The 18869-nt window shown below is 33.2% G+C and overlaps 1 protein-coding gene across 1 annotated transcript; it reads left to right on the top strand.

Moving 5' to 3' along the window:
- The first annotated feature begins 558 nt into the window (after positions 1 to 558).
- On the top strand, positions 559 to 5416 carry LOC134693639 (BPTI/Kunitz domain-containing protein 2-like). The gene is made up of 4 exons (XM_063554480.1): positions 559 to 634; positions 2607 to 3084; positions 4075 to 4116; positions 5256 to 5416. The coding sequence occupies exons 2-4, from the start codon at positions 2607 to 2609 to the stop codon at positions 5294 to 5296; spliced, it is 561 nt and encodes a 186-aa protein (XP_063410550.1). The 5' UTR covers positions 559 to 634; the 3' UTR covers positions 5297 to 5416.
- Positions 5417 to 18869: the final 13453 nt, after the last annotated feature.

The following is an 18869-nucleotide window of genomic DNA, read 5'->3' as shown; positions in this document are numbered from 1 at the left end:
CTTCAAAAATTATTTTTTAGTTTTTCCCCAACAACGGTTATTGATTTTAAGTGCACAACACGAGTCTCTTACATAATCTTCATGATGTTTGCAGTTAATGTGGAACTTAATACTACAGCGAGACAACTCTGTACAAATTAGTTGAACGTTTAAATCATGTTCTATTATTAGGAAAATATAAAGCATGTCAATAATCAAAATCGGTGTTTATCAAACTGCTATATATCCAATGAAAATCTTCCGAAAAAGTGTTTTTGTAAACAATTCATGGATATTAAACGAGAATGATTTATTTTACTTAAGGTGTTGGGTATAGTCTCTCTTTGATTACCTTCATAAGGTTCGTGGTAAAAGCCAGGAAGTTGTAATTGACGTCGGAACACAAGCAAGTAATTTAATGTCTATATCTAAGATGATGAATAATTGAAATGTTAAGCAAAATAACATGATATTCTTTTATACTTGCTTTAAGGTAAGTTATGTAATCAATTAAGAGTAATATTTCGTGATTTCATCAAAATGTACAAAGTCAAATTAGCTTCTTGCATATCCCGAAGGCTTATCTTCCTCAATACACCATATATAAGAATTAGGAATGGATATTTCTTGAACAGGACAACTGCCGACTTAACAGGTAAATAATATATCATCCTGCACTATGCAAGTAGACATTTTACAGATCGAACATGCAATTAAAACTTAAAACAGAACTGTTCTAGTTCACAATACTATATTGATATGATTTGATACTGTAACACTTAAAAATTTAGATAAAATACTCCTTATAACATTCTTAATTATGTTCATAGCTGTTGTTGGATTTTTTTTTAAATATCTGACTCGAAGGTACTAAGAGAATACATAGTCATTGAAATGTATGATTAAAAAATATTCATCGAGTGACCAACAACAGGTTGAATAGATAATTTGTGTAGCAAATGAGTACAGTATTATTAGTTTTCAAGTTGAATGTTACGCTTATATTGTTTGTTCATTCCATATACTTTAGATGTATTCAATATAAAAAAGACAAGGAACTTTATATACTTTTTCGCGATATCACTTGTTTTAGTGTAAGTTAGATAAAGATTCCATATGTTTCATTTCGTAAAAAAGAATCCGTTAAATGGGAAGAAAATAAAGACAACTTGAAAAAAAACCTAATATTATGTTAAATATTAAAATTTAGTAAATGACATATTGTTTTAATTCGTTTTGGTAAAAGTGTCCTTAAACTTGAACAAGTTCGGTATCATAAAGCTCTTTCTTAAGTGTTTCTTATGCCGTTAAGAAGTAACCGAAAATGTCTTTTCAAACTTTAATGAACAAAACTAAACACATTCAGAGAGAAGTTATTATTCTTTATAGATTAAAGTAGTTATCTTCGTTTAAATTTAAAATGCTGATGTATACTTGTGAATTGTGATAACTATAAAATACATAAGTGATAGGTATAAAACTACATGTTGACTTGAGTTATACTTACTTGTGCGGTACAACACCTCAACACAACAGAGGATTCATGCAATAGGCAGTTTCTTTATCTGAAGGACTATGGGTTATTTTATTGTTTGTATTTCAAAAAGAAAATAACTTCACGTCATTGGTTGAGTTTTAATTGTGTTTCACAAATTTACTCAGACACGACGCTTTGTTGAACAACTATTTAATTAAAACATAGCATGTACAGTACGCATGTGTTTATAACACATTTTTCCAGTTAATTATTTTTGTCATATGCTTGCTTTCAACATTCATTATTGGCAGACCTATTCATTTCTGTTTTTCATGTCACAGTATACATACTACAAAAATTATCAATATCAAAATGTTTGTTCAGAAAACGATTAATTATACAATGCAACAAACTGAAAATAAGATAAAAATTCAAACCATAACAAACCTCACTAACTTTCCCAACATTATTGATTTGTATAAAAATATGTGAAATTAAACCATTTGAATAATGTCTTTTCCTGGATTTTAAAATTCCTTATATCAACTTGTTGTTTGTTCCTTATTCAATATTATAAATGAAAGAATGCACTTTGCCGTTTTGGAATCTAATGCATAAGGGTTACATTTTCAAAAGCGTACACCAAAACATTGTAACTGTTCAAAAAGTTCTAAACAATGGAAATTCAACAAATGACGTAACGTTATTTTCATTCTGATGTACGAACAATGATATCACTCATAGTCCTTGAGATTCTGAAAAGATGAACTAAGACACATAGTTTGTCATCCCTTTAAACTATCAATTTGTGAATGAATGTGTTGTCACAATTGTAACCTTGTAGTGGCTAAAACTTGTTCAGTAGACACATTTGTTTTAAATAATGTGAATATTTATCTATAGTGAATATTTTTTTTTAATTGTGTAAGGAAAGATCTATCTAAAATTCTTTGTTTATAGATGGCGCATGTTAAACTGATTATTCTGATGAAAAAAGATGTGTTTTGAATTCTTTGTTTATAGATGGTGCATGTTAAACTGACCATTCTTGTGAAAGAAGATCTATTTGAAATTCTTTGTTTATAGATGGTGCATGTTAAACTGACCATTTTTGTGAAAAAAAGATCTATTTTGAATTCTTTGTTTATAGATGGCGCATGTTAAACTGACCATTCTTGCCATAACGGTTGTTATAGGATTCCTCTATGGTCCTGTTCAGGTTAGCTGTCAAGGAGTCCCAGGTCTAGCACTAGGAGGAGGTTTAGGAGGAGGACTAGGACCTCTAGGAGGAGGTTTAGGAGGAGGACTAGGACCTCTAGGAGGAGGTTTAGGAGGAGGTCTAGGAGGGGATATGGGACGTTTTAGAGGAGGATTTGGACGACCGTTATTACCACGACCTAGAATAGGACGACCTATTCACGTTCCAAAAGGAGGAACTCTAGTGCCCTTTCCTGTTCCTAGACCGATCCCTGTACCTATACCTAGATCAAGAAACCGATCCCGTACAGTACGACGACGAATTGTTCTTGTCAATGGCCGGGGTGGAGGTGGCGGTGGCGGAAATGTAGGGGGCGGAAATTTAGGAGGAATTGCATCTCTGCTGCCCGCGTTACTTTTACCGTTATTATGTTAGTATAATTATTATAAGATTAACACATCATAACATACTTGAATTGGATTGGTCTGTTAGCTTTCCCCCTTTATTTACAATTCGATTAACCATGCTACCGAAATTATTTTTGTAGTCTTCATTGTAATCTTTTATGCGCTATACAGTTGTTTGGATCAAGAGTTCAAACAGGTTGAGATTGAAAAAATGCAAATATATATATTTCTGTTATTTCATTTCCAATAAATAGTAAAGCTGCATTAAAGCTTGGAAAATCTATGAATTTACAATAGGATAAAAAAAAATATCGAAAACATTCGAACTTTATCAATTGACTTACTCATTTTTGATCATATGATGATGGTTATCAAACGGAATGCTGTATTTTGTAAGGGTAGTACAGTCTACACATTGTTTAAATGATTTTTGAAGCATTATACTTTAAAGTAATCACAACTATTTTCGTTCTTCGAAATTACGGTTTACCTAAAAAGAAAGCGACGTGGTTTAACTGTTAAGAAAACTACCATTGACAAAATTTATTCTATTTATATTTTTTTCTTCTCCTACCCATTTTGCATTGATTCAAGGACACGAAATAAAAATAAAAATCTGTTTACGTAATAATTAAGGTGATACCAAACACCTTGCAAAAACAATTTGGCTTGTTCAATTTTAATTAACTTTTGACAAAATGTTCACCTTGACCCTTTGACACTTATCCGGATGAAATTATATGATTTATAGCATTTTGACAACACTTACTTTGATCATTGAAAAGTTTAATTTTGCAATATCAATAGTTCGTGATTTTTAGGTTCAGTTGATTTTTTCACAGTTATCTCCTTGAAGTGTATGTACCACTTAAAGAGCGTTTATTAACGGTTAATGTATAATCGCTAGTCTAACTGATTTTAATATCTAGAATATGTATTTACAAGATAATTTGCAATGTTATTGAATATGATGCTATGACATATTTAGATAATTGTTTTTATTTTTATATTAGTGTTGTCCTTACTTCGTGGTTTGACTACAGCAGCTACAACTAGTAAGTATTAAAGAGGCCCCCAATAGGGAATGTCATATTAAAGAGGCCCCCAATGGGGAATGTCATAGTAATTACATCATTGCAGATGGTTTACCAATATAATCACATAATCATCAGAAAACGGAATACGGATAATCACTGTATAATGTTTTTGTTTATTATTCATTGTCATTATAGGGTCAAATTCTTGTCAAATCCTATATTGAAAATTCAAACGTAGTATGAACTTAGAACAGAGTTTCAATGATTTATATACTGCAATTTAATCGAATCGTGTTGAAGCCTGCATATTAAAAGAAGAAAATGTACATTTATTCAGTTTTATAAGAAAGTATTTAAAAAATTCAAAAATTTCTGCTGTGAAATACATTTAAGAGAAATTGGTACCATGCAGTGTTCTGAAAATCTGCTTACTAAAAAAAAAGAAAATGTAATTAGAAAATGTGTCAAAGGGAATAGAATCAGGGAATGTGTCAAAGAGACAAAAATAATGACTAAAAGGAAGACAATAGAATGGAATCAGGGAATGTGTCAAAGAGAAAAAAATAATGACTAAAAGGTAGACAATAGAATGGAATCAGGGAATGTGTCAAAGAGAAAAAAAGACTAAAAGGTAGATATTGGCTATCAATTGGTCTTTAATGAAATCTACCCGGGGTAGGACATCATCTGGCCTCTTAACAATGATGTTTACTAGGACAGCAAAATGGACTGATCACGTAACCGAAAAGTTCAATGAATCAACATAATAAAAGGCGTGCTAAATTAACTATGTTCCTGACTTGGAAAGATGAAACATTCTTAGGAAGTTAACTTGGTTTGTGAGATCTAAACCCTCTTCATATTTCTAGCATATTTGTAATTAACATACACACACCAATGACTATATTTAATGTCGACTGCCATACAAATGTTCTTCATTTTAACCTGTTTATAGGAACATTTGTTTATTTCATCGGATATTTAACTGTCAACTTTCAAATACAAATGAATCCTTCATGTTAAGGAAAAGAATAATTATATGTTATATCAGATTAGCATTTTCGTTTTAAAATACACTTTTACGCCGAAAATTGACATGCCGCCCCTTCATCATAAAATATCAAAACATATATTAACATTTATTTTTTTGATTTTAGCTGCTGCTCCCGTTACTGTGATAGTGACAGCAGGAAAATAAACAGCATCAACGACAACGGCAATGTAGCGGAAAAAATACTAATATTAGATGTGCAAAACAGACATATTGTGTGTACCCAACATGTGTTTTTTATGTCAATATAAATAAGTACCAATCTGGTGTTATATTTGCCTTGTTTATCGACACGATAAAATGTAGATAACGAAATATCTTTAAAAAAACCAAACGACAATACGAGTGGTCTTCAATAAACCACAAAACAGATGTCGCATTTGGAGCAGGAAATTATACTAACAGAGCACCTGCAATCATCCCTAGTTCTTGGAGGGTGTCGTGATGTTCATGCTTTGATCTTCAATAGATATAAGAAGATGTGGTATGAATGCCAATGGGACAACTCTCCATCCGAGTCCCAGTTGGTAAAAGAACAACCATTATTAGTCAAAACACGGCCTTCAACACGGAGCTTTTCAAACCAAACAGGAAGCTTTTAAGGACACAATAAATGACCAGTGTCAATCCAATTAAACGATAAAAAACCCGGTCTAATCTTTATAAAAAACGAGTAACGAAGAAACACTTACGAACCACATCAATAATAGACAACTACTGAACATCAGATTCCTGTCTTAGGACAGATGCAAACAAATGCAGCGGGTTTGGATGTTTTCATAGGTCTATTTTTGTTTTGTGTACAATTGTTTGTTTAGCGGTCGTTTATCGTTTTTTTTGGTATGGCGTTGTTATTTGGCTTTCGACTTACGACTTATGAGTTTGACTTAGAGTTCCCATTTTAGCTCACCTGGCCCGAAGGTTCAAGTGAGCATTTCTCATCACTTGGCGTCCGTCGTCCATTGTCGTCCATCATCATCCGTCGTCGTCAACTTTTACAAAAATCTTCTCTGAAACTCCTGGGCTAAATTTAACCAAACTTTGCCACAATCATCATAGGTGTATCTAGTTAATAAAATGTTTCCGGTGACTCGGCCATACAACAAAGTTGGCCGCCATGGCTAAACGTAGAACATAGGGGTAAATTATAGATTTTGCCACATATCTCTGAAACAAAAGTATTTAGAGCAAATCTGACATTAGAGTAAAGTTGATTATCAGGTCAAGATCTATCTGCCCGGAAATGTTCAGATCAATCGGCCAACCCGCTGTTAGGTTGCTGCCCCTGCATTGGTAATTTTAAATAAATTTTGCCGTTTTCGGTTATTATCTTTAATATTATCACAGATAGATTTAAACTGTAAACATCAATAAAGATCAGCAAAGTCAGATATACAAATAAGTCAAAACATGACCCTGAAGGATTTATTGTTCTTTAAGTAAATTTTTAACAATTTTTCATAAATTTTTGTAATCTTCTTCTTTGAAACTAGTAACACAAATTTAACCAAACTTGTCCACAATCACCATTAGGTTATCTGGTTTAAAAATTGTGTCCGATGAACCAGTCCGCGATTCTGCAGGGCTTAAAATAGTACATACGGTAAAATGTTGTTTTTGGCTCATATAACCAAAACGATACCATTTAAAGCAAATCTGATAGGATAATATTATTCATTAGGTCTATCTGCCCTGAAATTTTCAGACAATTCAGGCAACCCGTTTAAGTGGCTGCCTCTGAATTGTTAATTTTAAGGACATTTTACAGTTTATAATTGTTATCTTGAATAGATAAAGATAGACTGTACACAGCAATAATGTACAGCAAAGTAAGACCAAAATGTTATTGCTCTTTATTTTAAATTTTGAACAATTTTCATAAATTTTGTAAATTTTTACAAAATATTTACCACTGTAAATACGTGGACAAATCATTATAACACAATTTTGTCATGAATCCATCTGTGTCCTTTGTTTAAGATGCACATTTTCATTGTTGATATTCACCCCATATGTACCAAGTTTTAAATTAGTTTTATTGTTTTATAGAATTATGAATCCTTAATGCTCTTCATCTTTTACTTGTTTGGCTTAACGGATATTTGATATGAGCGTCACTGATGAGTCTTTTGTAGACGAAACGCGCGTCTGGCGTACTAGATTATAATCCTGGTACCTTTGATAACTATTTACACCACTGGGTAGATGCCTCTGCTGGTGGACGTTTTGTCCCCGGGGGTATCACCAGCCCAGTAGGCAACACTTCTGTGTTAACATGAATATTAATAATGTGGTCATTTTTACAAATCTACTGTTAACAAAACTTTGAATTTTTCGAAAAATTAAGGGTTTTCTTATCCCAGGCAAAGATTAAATTATAATCCTTGTACCTTTAATAATGATTCATATTGAAGAAATTTCTTTGTATTCCTGAACGGAAGATTTTATACACACAGAAGAAGTATACTTAATAACAAACTGATTTTCATTTACCTGTGTATAATATGGCACAGGTTTTTTCAAAAGGTTCGATTTTCTAAAAACTATGTATTTGCATTCAGGTATCTCAGATCAAATTTACTCTTTCATTGTGTGTTAATTTGCGTTTTTTGTTTGAATTAGACCTTCCAATTGATATTTTATAGTGTGTCGTTTTATGTTGTGAGGTTAAATTATTGTTTCAAAAAAGAAAGAAGGTTTGGTACCATTGAAACGTTTAATCCCTTTAATGTCCTTAGTCAAGAATATGATGTAAAGTAGTTGTCGTCTGTTTAAGTAGTTCATACGTGTTTCTCGTTCTCGTTTTTATATCGTTAGTTTTTACATTTGATTGGTTTAACACTAGTATTTTTGTGTGCCTTTTATAGCTTGCTGTTCTGTGTGAGCCAAGGTTCCGTGTTGAAGGCCGTACCTTGTCCTATTATGGTTTACGTTTATAAATTGTTACTTGGATGCAGAGTTTTCTCATTGACACTCATACCACATCTTCCTGTATCTATAGACCAAAGTGATCGACATAGGCTCTTTAGGACCTCTAGTTTGTGTTTGCCTCTGTCCTGTAATGACTTAACATTTAACAGAAACGTAGGATACAAATATAGAATAACGGGTGTTAAAAAAGGGCAACATATATAAGAACAGAAGTAAAACAGAAATATTTCGAATAATGACAAAATTAACAAGAAATCAAAGGGCCGTCAGGAATATATTAACTTTGTTGTATTTAGAAAACTTTAAAGAAAGTTTTGAACGCAATACTCTTCAACTTCTTACTTATTGGGCTTTTAAACCTTTTTTGATTCCAGCGTCACTGTTGAGTCTTTTGTAGACGACACATGCGTCTTGCACGAATAATAAATTTTAAGCCTGGTATCTGTGACGGGTTTATTCACAAAATGATCGACATCTTCGAAGATCATGATGAATTTGATAACGTCATATCCTAAAAAAATTTACACGATTTCGTGAATAGCTATCAATTCCTTTTGAATCTTTGTTATCTTGATAAACAATGTAATGTACAATGTATAAACAAATCTAAAAGTTCAAGTCATCTAAACGGTAATACTAGAAGACACTGTTTGACTGAGGAACTATTAATTATTTATTAAGGGCGCTCAAACATGAAAAATGAGATAAAGTCAGAGTGTTCAAACTAGCACTTTTACTAATGGATTAATAAGATAGAAGTGATAGACAACTGCTATATGATGTTGACCTTGGTTGAAGGAGATAACTCTTCAAATCAGTGTTGCGTTTGTAAAAGTCAAGTTTTATCAATGTATTTTAAGTATTTACCTGAAACAGATTCGAAAAAATCCATGTAACCTAGAAGCTTAGAATATATTGATGAAAATTGTTGACACAAAAATATTGGTTAGTTCGTTCAAGTACTTTTTGTCCAGGGTTTTTGAAAATACTGTTGATACATTTATACGTAAAGTTGATGTTTGATAAAAACTCATCACGTTACGAATATTAAAATTTGGTATGTCAGTCATGCGTTTTGTCTAGGAAGCTGGACAAAAATGGTGAAAAGGTAGGAAAAGGTTCGAAGAGAACTTTTTACATTCCGTAAGTTTATGCCAAATACAGCTATATAGATATAGTAAGATGTGGTGTGAGTGCCAATGAGACAACTCTCCATCCAAATATTAATTTTTAAAAAGTAAACCATTAAAGGTCAAAGTACGGCCTTCAACACGGAGACTTGGCTCACACCGAACAACAAGCTATAAAGGGCCCCAAAATTACTAGTGTAAAACCATTCAAACGGGGAAACCAACGGTCTATTCTATATATAAAAAAAACGAGAAACGAGAAACGCGTATATATTACATGAACAAACGACAACATCAAATTCCTTACTTAGGACAGGTTATCTTTTCCTCGTGAAGAAAAGCTTTATCGTAGACGAGTGCCAAACTTTCAAAGTGCGGGGACATTGTAAATACGGGTTTTTGTCTTTTATCCGTTCTTCAAAGAAAAGTTTTTAATTGTTGCACTTTCTCATTTGGAACTATCAAAACATGACTTTAATACGTGAATAAGACCATTATCAATTGTATTTATAAGACCAATAAGTCATTTAAAACCAAAATAACTACCCTTTAAATATAGAAAGGAAACGGACAATTTGTCAAAGAGACAACAACCCGACCTAGGTGCAAAAAACAGCAAAAGGCCACAAAAGGGTCTGCAACGTTAACGTAGCAAGACAATTCATCACAAAGAGGCACGCTTCAACTGCCCGTTAAAAATATCATATATAAGTTAAGCAAAACGGACGCTACACTAAACTATGCTGTTAACATACAAAACAACATAATCTAAAATGAGCAGCACATAAAAATATGAAGATGTGGTATGAGTGCCAATGAGACAACTCTCCCTCTTTATACAAAATATTAGTTCTAGGTCTGATAGTGCTGCTTTGTCTCTGAGTCACTTAACATCAGAATAAATTCAACAACAGAACAACTCATTTGATCTGTCATTACTTTAGTTGAAAGTACACATATACAGAACAATTGTATTACTAAAGATATCGAAACCTGTTTTTTGTGTTTTTAGCATCCTTGTCCTTCCAGATCTCTATCTTGAACTGACTGATCAATGCTCATTTGATGCGACTCTAGTTGTGTTTGAGATTTGACTATTTGACTGTATAAAAACACGCGAGTCAGTTCCGAAGCTGTAGTTGAAATTCAGCAAAATATAATGCCGCTTGCAGTCAAATAGTTTCATCAAGGGCCAATAGTTTGAAACTCTTTACACGTCAAATATTAATACCCTTGCAATTGGAATATTGTGTACTAATTATATAATAGTTCTTGAAAAACTGGTCATTATCGTTATATATGGACTGGCCACAGGACAGTCGTATTGACTAAGATAGTGATAATGACTGAGCCGAAGGCGAGGTCATTATTGCTATTGCAGTCAATACCACTGTCCTACGGGCAGTCAATGTATCACGATAATGACCAGTTTTTCAAGAACTATTATGTTTATTTCATTGAGAAACCATGTTTTGGAAAATTGTCAAACATTCAAAATGACTAAAGCAAACGAGTAGTATTACGATTTCTATGGCAGAGTGGAGACCAGTCTTAGTAATACCGTGACATTAATTTTAGTGCAATTTTTCTCAATATATAAATACTTAATCAAGCTCTCTTAAATTTTATAGTTAATGAAAACATATAATAAACAATTAAACAACTTAAATTTAATATTAAAATCAGGAAAGTGTTTTATGCAAGGTACATCTATCTAAACAGAGAAACCACGCCTCAACGGTCATTATCATACGGAAACCACGCCCCAACGGTCATTATCAGACGGAAACCACGTCCCACCGGTCATTATCATGTATAAGTTCGTTAACGACCGGTTTTCTGGTCCGTATTGTTCTGTTATTGACCGATGGAATTTATTACTGCAGAATAATGAATGTCATGTGACCACTTTATATCCTATAAGAGAATCTTATTCTCAACCGATATGAAATAACATTATATAGAAAATGATCACTGAGGTATACAAAATTAAAGTAAAAGGGCCACATGAGACTGTTAATTTTTTTCATTGTTATTTTATTAAGAAAATACATTAGTTTTAAATAGCTTATCAACATTTTATTGGAACTATAAAAATCAGATCAAGAACTTAAAAAGTACACTAGTTCAAATAATAATGTCGTGACAGGCTATTGCATTTTTTCTCTCCCTACAATGTTGTAAAGCTGAAATCTTTATTTCCGTCTATTAAATCTACGAGTCACGGCTACAGAGAAAATATAACAAATTACAATTGTCTTTTTTTTTTTAATTATTCAGCAAATTGTTTTAAATAATAAAATTGTAGAAATCCGAATTTAACTAAAAGCAGGATTGCAAGATTGATGTTTGCATTCTGTCAATGACAGCTTCTGTCTTTGAAGTGATATATGATAAGCCTCCGTGTTATATTTGCATTATTCAAAGTTTGTATGCTGATATTATACAATTATAGCCTTCGTATGAGGTCGATACAAGGATATACTGACATGAAAGACGTATATTGACTGAGGACGAAATCCAAGGTCTATACACTTCTTAAGGTCGATATAACCTGTAATGACCTCATAAGTAGATTATGATTCTTATATCATTAACACCCCAAGGTTGACTGGGGTATTGAAATATGTTCACTTGGTCTTCTCCCGATCGGCAGTAAAACGCTTGCCGTAGTGGGGCGTCCGTTTGGCTGTGCGGGATGTATCAAGTTCGCAGTCACGTCCGGTCAGAAGGGGGACGTTAAATCCGATGCCTCGTGTACAGAGAGTGACACGCTCTTTGCACGTTAAGAACCCTTGCAACAACTCTTTGAGGGGTCCGAAGGTGCAAGGCCAAATTTCTGTCCCTATCCAATATACTCTCATTTTCCAGTGGCAGTCAAAATTTCCCCGACCATCATCCAAGATGGCCTCTATCGTATCAACCTACCTATTGTATTTATTGTGAACTTGTTCTCGTCCTGAATATGCATGAAATATTTGCCACTGGACGTAAAGCAACCAACAATCAATCAATCATTATATTATTAGTTTCCGACCATATTTGTATCAAAAAGGATGATTTGATTTTGTTGGAATTTCATATTGTCTACTATACAATAACAACATCTTAGTTTATGATTTTATTTCCCTTCTTTTTCATCTTAAATATTTGAAGATTTTATTCTTTAAAAAATCGATCATAGATATTTTATTTAGAAAGTTTTAACAATATCATGAAATTCATTACATGACTTCACAAAGTATATACTCTAAAAATACCCGTGCAATATGCTTTTTGCTATCCGCTGTTTTCTCTCTACCTTCAAAAATGTAGTTTAACATGTGACTATCGGTATACAAATTTATTTGTTACATGTATGATCTTTTTATCCTCTGCTTCAATAATGGAGAAAATAACACTTTATTCTAATAAATAAATAATTGGTTCTCAATACTCTTCAACTTCAAACTTTATGTGGCCGTTATATTTCTTTAATCGAACACGTTACGGATAAGTCTGTTATAGAAACGCGCCTCTTGCACAAATACAAAATTCCAATCTTTGGATCTATGATGAGTTTATATTCTACTTTGCTTCTCAGTTAGAAGTTCAAAATATGAAAAGTTTACGAATGTAACATATTCGAGATAAAAACATATGCCTGAAGAGGGGGAAACAGCAGTTTAATTGATTTTATTGCAATTTAAGGTGGTACCTAACACTTTCACTAAAAATAATTTGGCTCGATTAATTTTCATAAAATTTTGACAAAGTATTTACTTTGACCCTTTGACAAAAATATAAAAAAATCAAAAAATTTGAACCAACTATTTTATCAGAAGAAATACACTGGTTATATACTCGACCAATATCTGCTCTCGAGACCTTCGGCCCTTGGGACTGATATTGGTTTCTCGTGATGATACAGCATACAATACGGATTTTGCAATGTATTATTCTATATGTAAAATTATGATTTATTTACACTATTTTATTTTAAATATATTAAAGGGCTATCGTTCTTAAAGCATGGTGAAACTTTGCACACTATTTCAATAACACATTTTATGTTCATTTTGATTTACAATCAATTTACTGACAAGTGTATTTCATTTAGAACAATTGAACATAGCAAACGTATGTTTCAACTACTGGAATGATTATCATAACAAAATCTACCAATGCATTGAAAAATACACACAAAGCTCGTATAAAGGGAAACAAGCCAAAGAAGATAATGTCAAATTTAGTAGATTTACCTGTCTCTTTATGCTACAGAAAATCAAAAATTAAAATTGTATGGACGTGACGTTTTGTATGGAAACGTTCTAGACGCTACTCAATTAATCGCAAGGCGTTCTTCTGTTCAATTATAAAAACCAAATGACTTGTACTGAGAAAGATCTTGACATATTTCCTTGTGGTGAATTCAGGCATTTAAAAATAAATCAGTATACAATGACCGTTTCAAAAGGAAAAACCGTTACTAGTATACGTACCCAGTGTAGGTTTTTGTTTGCATGTACACATTTGATAACTCTAAAGTAATAGTTTTTAAAGAATTATTGGAGTAGTCGAATATCTTTTTTTATTAATCTATTTGAACAATCACACAAACAGAAATAAAAATTTAATTTTGGCATTTTTCCCTAACAGGTGTGACCTATCAAACATTAGTCTTAACTATGATTATCTTAGTTAAGACTGACTTTTCAAATGTTACATTACATTTTATATCAGTTTTTCTTATTGTTCTAATCAATTTAAGAAAAAAAAAATAATCGGCTCTCCAATAGTTCTCTAACTTGTTTTTCTTTGGAGTTGTTGAAATAAATCTAGCAAATTAAAACCTACACTTATGTACTTATACTAGGAACGTTTTTCTCTTTCTGAAACAGTTATTTTAAACTGGTCCAATCTTAAATGCCTGAATTCATCACAAGGAAATATTTCAAGATCTTTCTCAGTACATGTCAACTGGTTTATGTTATTGAACAGAAGAATGCCTTGCAATGAAGTGAATAGCTTCTAGAACGTTTTCATAGAAAACCTCACGTCAATAAAATAGTTGTTTTCAGAATGTAGTATTAAGTGCCAGCTAGATCAATCTATCAAATTTGACATTATCTTCTTTGGCTGGTCTCCCTTTATACGAGCTTTGTGTACAGTGTCCAATGCACTGGTGCATTTCGTAATGATATTTATTTCCGTACCTGATAAATATTTTTATTGTTTTCAATTGTCCGAACGGAAAAAATATTTTTCAGTTTATTAATTATAAAATAAAATGAACATGCAATTTGTTTATAAATTAGCATGCAAAATTTTACAAAGTTAAGAAAGGTAGCCTTATAATAATTTAATCAATATTCCTTTCTGACATTTCCCTTTTTTATGCTTTTATATCTTATTTTCTATTTACTACTCATTCTTTTTTTTTACTATCAATGATGAATTCACATTTAAATTAAAAAAGCATTATGTATTTAATGTTAATAACTTATAATTTTACAATCTATTGCTTGAAAATGTGTCATGAGTGTCAATGAGACAACTCTCCATCCAAGTAACAATTAATAAAAGTGAACCATTAAAGGCCAATGTACGGCTTTTAATACGCAGCCTTGGCTCACACCGAACAGCAACCTATAGAGGTCCACAAAAAGTACTAGATTAAAACCATTCAAATGGGACAACCAACGATATAATCTATATAAAAATATAAAGCATAATTGATCTGTTAGAGAAAAAAGTCCTAATTACTTACAGACAAACAAAACCTTGAGAAATTTAATATATATTTTATGTGAAAATGACAATGAGAATGATGGTCTTTGTATAAACGTAGCCAGGTCATAAGAAGAGCGTTATGGGGACGGCAAGGGCGTGCTAGAATCGTATAAAGGTCTTGAACAGCTTGGCATGAACGTGATATAGTCTTAGTTGAAGCGTAGTTGGGTCGCGGTTAGAACGTGATGGTCGTTGTGAACTCGTAATAACATCACTGTGAGATCGCAGTGCAGTTTTTCCAAAAGAATTACGCTTTCGCTACTCTTTCGCTACGCTTTCGCTATGATGGTAAAGCGATGTTAGCGATCTTACTACAACCTTAGTGTGCTCTCACTACGCTTCTACTACGACCTGATTTCAACACGACGGCATCACGATTGTTTTGAACATGTCCAAAGTTGGCAACGCTCACCACGACCGTGATACGACCTTACTAATCGAAATTTGCATTTTTTTTCACAGATCGTCGTGCGATCGTGGCCTAGTGGTTTTCTGGTATTGAGACATGCTAATATACTGACATCTTCGAAATTTTAGCAATTTAGTCAAATTTTGCGTCTGTGTAGTAATTGAGTCGGATTCACAAATCTCCAAAGGATATAACTTGACAATTGGTCTATTAAGTTTAGAGTTAGATGTTCGGACGGTCGCAGATCGCACAAGGTTGTCTTTTCCATAGGTAAGTTCTTCAATTACACCGAGTTCCCACGTCGTACGTTGGGAATTATCATCATTTATCTGGACTACATCTTCTAATTTTACACTTTGATTGTTATTTCCAGACACTCGGTGAAATTCTCGTAAGGAAGTTAAATACTCGTGTTTCCATCTTGCTAAAAATTGTTCAATAACACGGAATCTCCTTTTCGCTTGATCTTTCATAGTTTCATGATTGGTTGTTAAATCGGCACTATAATAGTCTGTTTCATCTGTAGATAACGGATACGGGAAAGATTTATTTTGTCTTCCATACAATAGATGCGATGGGGTAAGCGGCTCTGGATCGGCAATGTCCGACGATATATAGGTAAGCGGTCTATTGTTAAGATTAGCTTCAATTTCCACAACTAATGTCTGTAACAGAGGTAAATCTATACATGCGCGTCCAAGAATCTTTTTTAGACAGTTTTTAGTTAGTCCAACCAGTCTTTTTCAAAATCCGCTGTACCATGGGGCACGTTTTGGTATGAATTTCCATTTGGTTCCAAATTTGCATCATTTGTCATGTAAAGATTTAGAGTCCGTTAACTTACGTATTTCCTCCGCGGCGGCAACAAATGTTGTATCATTGTCTGATATCATAACTCTGGGTATCGATTTTCTGCTTATGAATCTACGAAAAGCTAGCATGAACGATTTTTCAGTCATATCTCGAACTATTTCAAGATGAATAGCTCGAGAATTGGCACATGTAAACAAACATATATACACTTTTCGAAGTAGTCCATCGTTTTCTTTGATGTTAAGCGCACCACTGAAATCGACGCCTGATATAGTAAATGGTTCTTCGGACGATAAATTATCTTTTGGTAGAGGTGGAGGATCTGGTGATTTGTATGCAACTCTTGTTACTTTCCGACAACTTACGCATTTTCGAATTACGCATCCAACTTCTTGTCGTGCTGAACATTGCTGAAGGTATCCAATATTTTTGCCTCAAATAAGTTTCGGTAGCTCCTTTGCCGGAATGTAAATTTTCAATGTGAATATCATTTATAAGTGATTTTGTTAATCTATGCTTTGTTGGTATTTAATACGGGAATTTTGCATTCTCTTGAAGTGGTGCGTTATTAATGCGTCCACCACATCGTATTAATCCGTCTTTGTCCAGATACCAACGTAATTGACGTATCAAACTATGCGTTGACTTTGAACATAAGCTTCAAAAACATCACTGTATCTTTGGTGTTGCACAGCTTCAATTAACTTCATTGTTGCATTATGTATATCATTTGGTGTTAGATATGTTGTGATCAGTCTACTAGTACTAGGAGCTGTATTACGACAATTATCTATAAATTTCTGTATGAAACCTAAGATACGCGCAGTTTTGTTGAATGAATGGTATCTATCAACGTTGATTATGTTCGATACGTTGTTTTTCGTCCGTATAAAGTCATCTTGCGTTTCTTGATTTTCATAGTCCCTACTAGTTGTGGTCATCACTTTATTTTCGATTTGAAATTCATTTGGCCATTGTTTCTCGTCTATTAACCAGTCCGGACCATGCATCCATAGTTTGTTATTTTTCAATTGTTAATAAGATAAGCCACGTGATAATAAATCAGCAGGGATGTGTTCTGTAGGGCAATATTTCCAGCTATGTTCACATGTGAGCTCTTTGATTTCGATAACTCTGTTTGTTATAAAGGTTTTAAGTTGCTTCCTTGAAGATATCCAGTGTAAAATAATTTGACTGTGGCTCCATTGTACACACTTTTTAACGTTCCGTAAACTTGCCATTATATGTGACGTTAAACGTCCTCCGACTAAGGCTGCCATAAGTTCAAGTTGTGGTATAGTCAACTTTTTCAAAGGTGCCACTCTATTTTAAGCCATGACAAAGTTAGACTCTTCACCCTTTACTAAGTACGCACTAGCGCCGTACGCTACTGCGCTTGCATCGGTGAATACATGTAAGGTAGGTGCATCGGCAGTGTCCATATTTTCAAAGTAACGTCTCGAAAATTTAATCTCTGTGCATTTTTTCAAGTCTTGATCGATAGAATGCCACTGCGGTCTAATTTCACCAGGTATTTGTTCGTCCCACCCTAGTTTTTGTGTCCATAAATCCTGCAATAGTATTTTGCTACGCACTGTAATTGGGCTTAGAATTCCAAGTGGGTCGTAGATTTTTGACGATCTTTTTAGTATTTATTGTTTCGTGATTTGATAATCTGGTAGCATTGACAATGGTTTGAATCCAAAACTAACAAGGTCATATTTAGTGTTCCATCGTAATCCTAAAACTTTAATACAGTTATCTCCATCGTTAACGTTTTGAGATGTAGCTAAATCGTAAAGTGCTGTACTATTCGATGCCCATGAGCGTAAGTTGAATCCACCTTTGGTCATCAGTGCTCTTGACTCTTAATAAAACTTCATTAGTTCAGTTGTGTTGTCGAAGACTGCAATTATGTTGTCTACGTATAATCCATCTATGAGTGTTTCCTATTCATGACTAGACGGTTTACGTAAATGCTTTAATAAGGTCGCATTCAATATAAAAGGTGAACACGTTGCGCCGAATAGGATAGCTTTAAAGCGGTAAGTTATCAACTCTGATGCAGCTGGGTCTGTTGAGTCCTTTAGCCAGAAAAAATCGTCATATCACTGTCTTTCTCTTCTATCGTGATTTAAAGAAACGCCTTTTCCTATATCGGTGACATGGAAGTATACCATGAATCTACCTTAAGTTTTAATATTTTGAGGAATGGGGATAGTGGATCGGTAGGAACGAGTTAATCTTCTATTGATTTTCTTTTGAAATCTACTAAATATTCTTATTACGTACGACCGAGCATAAAATTCCTTAAATACCTGCGGGTTAGTCAGATTCTCCGTATCAAACATTTAAGGTAAACGAGGAACTTACGAGAGGAATAAAATAAAATATAATGTTAACGCTGAATTTTGTATATATGCAGACGAATAAATAGGACGGTCTCTCATTAAGTATGCAACTGGAATTATTGACAGACATGGACAGTAAAATTAATATAGTTTTGTTCTTACTAACTATTTAAAACTTGCTTCTCATAACAAATGCACTATATTTTAAACTATCCATCATGCATTAAAAAAATAATCACATATTAGCGAACAGCCAACGCAATTCAGCGTGAATATCGTATTTCAGCTTCAACTTCTCAATTCAGCGTTTCAAC

Source organism: Mytilus trossulus, chromosome 12 (assembly GCF_036588685.1).
Source record: "Mytilus trossulus isolate FHL-02 chromosome 12, PNRI_Mtr1.1.1.hap1, whole genome shotgun sequence".
Lineage (NCBI taxonomy): Eukaryota > Metazoa > Mollusca > Bivalvia > Mytilida > Mytilidae > Mytilus > Mytilus trossulus.
This window is presented reverse-complemented; position numbering and strand designations above follow the sequence as displayed.